Source organism: Monoraphidium neglectum (genome assembly GCF_000611645.1).
Source record: "Monoraphidium neglectum strain SAG 48.87 unplaced genomic scaffold scaffold03915, whole genome shotgun sequence".
Classification (NCBI taxonomy): domain Eukaryota; kingdom Viridiplantae; phylum Chlorophyta; class Chlorophyceae; order Sphaeropleales; family Selenastraceae; genus Monoraphidium; species Monoraphidium neglectum.
The window spans coordinates 1-5,388 of record NW_014009714.1 but is presented as its reverse complement, the minus strand read 5'-3'; the positions used below and the strand labels follow the sequence as shown (position 1 = coordinate 5,388).

At 66.3% G+C, this 5,388-nt stretch overlaps 2 protein-coding genes across 2 annotated transcripts; both read right to left on the bottom strand.

Annotated features, from left to right (window-relative positions):
- Nucleotides 1-685: 685 nt before the first annotated feature.
- On the bottom strand, nt 686-1,093 carry MNEG_13579 (hypothetical protein; the record flags this gene model as incomplete). Its single annotated transcript, XM_014037950.1, has 1 exon — nt 686-1,093. A coding segment is annotated over one exon (408 nt), but the record flags the coding sequence as incomplete, so codon positions are not given.
- Nucleotides 1,094-1,975: 882 nt separating this feature from the next.
- On the bottom strand, nt 1,976-2,923 carry MNEG_13578 (hypothetical protein; the record flags this gene model as incomplete). The annotated part of the gene is made up of 1 exon (XM_014037949.1): nt 1,976-2,923. The coding sequence occupies one exon, from the start codon at nt 2,921-2,923 to the stop codon at nt 1,976-1,978; it is 948 nt and encodes a 315-aa protein (XP_013893403.1).
- Between the last annotated feature and the right edge of the window lie 2,465 nt (nt 2,924-5,388).

The following is a 5,388-nucleotide window of genomic DNA, read 5'->3' as shown; positions in this document are numbered from 1 at the left end:
GAGCGCGGCCGCCAGCGCCGCCGCGAGGCGCGGCGTGGACGCAGCTGCGACGCACGCGTCGTTGCTGCCGCGCGCGAGCGCCGCCAAATTGTAGAAGGCATCGCTCAGCAGGCCTGGCTCCTGGCGCAGCGGCCCGCGCAGAGCCTTGGCCAGCGCGCCGAACCCAGCCACGGCGGCCTCCCTGGCGCGGGTTGAGAGTGCGTCCCGGCCGCCCTCTCGCGGCCCCTCGCTGAGCAGCGCCGCCAGCGTTGCGAGCGATCTCAGGGCGGTGGCGGCGTCCGCGGCCCCGGACCTGTCAGACTCGACGACTGCCGCGAGGCGGCCGACCACGGCGCTGTAATCGCGAAGGGCGACGCACGGCGCCGCGCGCCCGGCGGGCGCGGCTTGCGCCCAGAGGTGCCTGATAAGGGGCGCTGGGCTCGTCGCGAGGCTGGGGTTGCCCGGCCAGCGCAGGAGGCATCCGAGGATGCTGGAGAGCAGGCCGGGCGAAGCGGCCAGCTGGGTTTGGTGAAAAGAGTGGGCAGTCAAGGGTCTATGTGAACAGGGTGCGGGTGTGGCAATCGAGCCTGATGTGGTGTCGTACCACAATTTGCAGCAGAGCGCCGAGAGTGCTTTGATCAGTCCAAGATTTGCCCGCCCCCACCATCACGGGGGCCCGACGGATGATCGCGGCTGTGCAACGCACCTGAGCTGCCCGCTCCCGGGCGCCCGCAGGCCCGTTCGCGCCGTTCCTGCCCTCCAGCGTGGCGGCGCAAGCGTCCATCAAGAGCACCGCCTGGGCCTCCTCGCCTCGGGCCACCGCCTCGTCCAGGCGCCGCCGCAGCTCCCCAATCAGCTGCAGGTGCTGCCGGCGCAGCGGTCCCTCCAGCTCGGCGGCCGCGGCGGCCACGCCCTCGACGGCGGCCGCGGCTTCCGGGGAGCGGCGCGCGTGATCTTGGTTCGAGGCTGTGGGCAGGCGCAGGGCCAGCACATGCTGCAGCTCGCGCTCGAGGCGCAAAGCCGGAGGTTGCTTTGGACTCGGCGACGCCCCAGGGGCGTCGCTGCTGCTGGCGGCGCTGCCGCTTCTGGTGTCGTCAGATGGATTTGAGGTCATACCGTATCTAATATTTCTGCCTATGTGCGTGTCGGACGAGGCGGTTGTGCGGAGCGTGCTGTGCAGGCGTGATCTACGATAAAGCACGCAGAGCCGTGCTGCGCACCATAGAGTGGCTGTGTGGGCTTCCTGACCGCATCGGATCACCGCTTTTTGTGATATGATAAGGTGTGATACGATACCTGTTTCCCATTGTAGAATCCCTCGGGGAATTCCAAATCACCCCTCGGAAATCCCTAGGCAAGTATGCAGTCCATAAACATTCGTGCGTTTCCCATCTCCTTCGGGGATCCCCTGGAACTCCCGTGCTGACCTGGCTGTCACGCGGTCAACAGCGGGTTGACATGCACATCTGCCTGTGACAGCATCGTTGGCAGGTCTCATGATCTCAACAACGCTGACAATGTCGCTCCACGTACAAAGGCGCAGCATACACTCTACAGTCTTCTCCAACATTTGTGAGTGCCCCTAAGCGAAGCACTTGTCACGCAAAGCGCCCCGTCGGCAGCCATCACCGCCATGTCTGGGGGCCCCCCCAGCCTGCCAAGCTCAAGCAGTGCGCTCGTCAACTTGGGCCCAGACCTGCCTGCAGCAGCACACCCTCGGAGGAGCTCCCGGACAAACAGCTCCCTCTCTTACTACGCATGCAATCCGCCATACTGCAAAAGTTAAACCAGGCCGCGTTGGCAGATGCGTGGGTACCTGAAGCCTTGGCACACACAGGGCCGTGCGCTGACCTCAGGCCGCCGGCAACAGCCCTGCAACCCCGCAGATGCCAACTAACACCACCCCAACAGCAGCTACAGAGCTAGCCTGCCCCCTAGCCTCACCCAGCAAAGTAGGAAGCACAGCAGCTTCACCGCATCGAAGCTGCTGTGCTCCCTACTTTGCCTGCATGCCCGGCCGGCCACGCGCCGCCGCTGCCGCCGTCGCCGCTGCCGCCGCCGCCGCCTTGCACTCCTGCCGATGGCCCGCCTTCCACGCCGCCTTGTAGCAGGCGTCAGAGCAGAAGCGCGCCGCACGGCACCCGCTGCACAGCCGCAGCCGCGCGCCGTCGGCGGCGGTCTTGCCGCACGCCCCGCAGCACGGTTGCTGTTGTGGGATGCTCGTTGAGGCCGAGGCAGCCGCAAAGGCGCGGCCGGTGAGCGCCGGCGCCCGAGCTTGCATCGCCCGCGGCGGAAGCACCGGATCCGATAGCGGCGGCGCCTCCGCCTGCTGCCCGGCCTCCAATAGCCGCAGCACGCGCTCCACACAATTCAAGAATGCGTCTTGCACGACAGTGGCGCGTTCTGCATTGGCTGGCCTAGCCTGCTGCACGGCGTGCCGCAACGATGGCACCAGCAACGGCACCGCTGTTTGCACGGCTGCCATGGCGCCCCCTGATTGAGCCTCGACGTAAATCAGCAGCATAGATGCGGCCGCTGCGAGAGCTATGCACGCTTTGCCGACGTCGGCTGCCGTGCTCGACGGGTCCCGACCTGCGAACCAGGGCTTGAGGTCATAGGGGCTGTCCAGCAGGCGCTGCAGCGCCCGGGCGACAGCGGGCAGCAGGGCCGGCGTGCCAGCTGCGATTTGGTGCAGGATTTGTGGGTCGTCGCGGGGCGAGCTGGCCGCCAATACGATCTGGCCAACGAGGCTGGAGGCGGCGATGACGTGCACCAGCGAGTCGAGCCCTGCCGCCGGCGACACGTCGCACTCTGCCAGCTCCCGGGCGACCATTGACATGGCGACAGGGGCCGCCGCCATGAGCCTGGCGAGCTCGACCGCGGTGGGAGAGACGCAGTGCCACGGGCGGAGCTCTTCGGGCTGCGCAAGGAGCGACGCAAGCATTGTTGCGCTGTGCCTTGCGGTATCCTGCTCCTCCTCGCAACCAGTGTGACGGCGCAGCAGGCTCACAAGCGACGCAGCGACAGGGAGGCACTTGATTGCATTGTCCGCGGCCGGGGTCAAGTGGGCAATAAGACGAAGTGCCTGTGCTACTTCGGCGGCAATGACAGGGCTGGGGTGGTCCAACAGCCTCACAAGCGCGGCCAGCGTGCTGGGCACGCCCGCAACCTCGTTCGCCACTCGTGTCCTCAGCTGGATGGGTTTTACGGTCAGCATGCAGCTGATCAGCGAGGCGCACTGCACCCGTAGCTCGGCCCCCGCGCCGGCCGCCGCGTCACCGCTGCCGCCGTGACCGGGCGGCGTGGCAGTGAGCGGGCCGCCCGCGAGCGCGGCCGCCAGTGCCGCCGCGAGGCGCGGCGTGGACGCGGCTGCGGCGCACGCGGCTTCACTGCAGCTTGTGAGCACCACCAATCTGCGTGCGGCAACGCCCAGCCGGCCTGGCTCCTGGCGCAGCGGCCCGCACAGCGCATCGGCCAGCGCGCCAAACGCGGCCGCAGCGGCTTCCCGGGCGCAGGTTGCGAGGGAGTCGTGACCACCCCCGTGCGGCGGCGCGTCCAGCAGCACCGCCAGTGTTGAGAGCCATCCGAGGGCGTTGCCGGCGGCCTCGTCCTCGGACCTGCTGGATCTGGCGGCTGACGCGAGCGAGCCAATCATGGCGCTCAGAGAGCGAGGGGGGATGCGTGACAGCTCGACGGCGAAGGCCGTCGGCGGCCAGAGGCGCGAGATGAGTGATCCCGAGCTCCCTGCGACGCTGGGGTTGCCCGGCCAGCGTACGAGGGAGGCGAGGATGCTCGTAGCCAGGCCGGGCGATGCAGCTAGCTGAGGTTGGTGGGAGGCACGGGGGCGATCGAGGGTCAAGGTCAGCAAGGGCCGGGTCGGCAGGGTCAAGATCAGCAGGCAATCCTATGCGGCAATTAAGCTCATTTTGCAGCTTGATACCAAGGCTATGATCAGCCCAGTGTTTGTCCGCCTGCACCATTGCAGCCGTATATGCACCGCACCTGAGATAACCGCTCTGTGTTGGCGGTTGCCCTGGAGCCTAAAGGCCCACTGCCGCAGTCTCTGCCCTTGAGAGTGGCGACGCAAGCATCCATCAAGAGCGCCGCCTGCGCCTCCTCGCCCTGGGCCACCGCCTCATCCAGGTGCGCCTGCAGCTCCCCAATCAGCTGCAGGTGCTGTGGGCGCAGCGGCCCCTCCAGCTCGGCGGCCGCAGCGGCCACACCCTTGATCGCGGCCGCGGCTTGCGGCGAGCGGCGCGCGTGGTCTTGGCTGGAGGTTGTGGGCAGGCGCAGGGCCAGCACATGCTGCAGCTCGCGCTCGAGGCGCAAAGCCGGAGCTTGCTTTGGAGCGCTCGGCGACGCCCCAGGGGCGTCGCTGCTGCTGGCGGCGCTGCCGCTTCTGGTGTCGTCAGACACATTTGAGCTCATACCGTATCTAATGTTTCTGCCTGTGTGCGTGTCGGACGAGGCGGTCGTGCGGAGCGTGCTGTGATCTACGATAAAGCACGCAGAGCCGTGCTGCGCACCGTAGAGTGGCTGTGTGCGCTTCCTGACCGCATCGGATCACCGCCTGATGTGATATGATAAGGTGTGATACGATACCGTACCTGTTTCCCATTGTACAGTACGGTAGACTCCCTCGGGGGACTGCAAATCATCCCTCGGAAAGCCTTAGGTGTGCATGCAGTCATGAAATTATTTGTGCGTTTCACATCTCCTTCGGAAATCACCCGGAACTCCCGTGCTGACCTGGCTGCCACGTCGTCAACAGCGGGTTGACATGCACAATTGCACATGACATCTGCCTGTGACGGCATCTAAGTTGGCAGGTCTCAACAACTCTGACAATGTCGCTCCACATACAAAGGCGCAGCACACACTCTACAATCTTTGCTCAAAGTTGTTAACGCCCCAGTGGTTAACCCCCCCCCCCTGCCATGTCTGGCGGCGCCCCCAGCCTGCCAAGCTCAAGCGCTCGTCAGCTTGGGCCCAGACCTGCAGCAACGCATCCTTAGAGAAGCTCCCGGACACACAGCTCCCTCTCTTACGTACTACGCCTGCAATCCGCCAGACTGCAAAGATCCAACCAGGCCGCGTTGACAGATGCGTGGGTAGCCGCAGCCTTGGCACACCCATGGCCGTGCGCTGACCTGGCCGTGGGCAACAGCCATGGAACCCCACAGATGGATTAGGAATGTTACAGATGCCACCTGACACCACCCCAGCAGCAGCCAGAGAGCTAATCTGCCCCCCAACCCCTTCACCGCATCGAAGCTGCTGTGCTCCCTACCTTGGCGGCGCGCCGGTGCCCAGCATCACCCTGGCAGGCGCGTGGGCGCGGAGGGCGGACAGCCGCCACGCTTGAAGGGCGCTTGCGCCCGCCCGACATGCACCGGCGCGCCGCGGGGC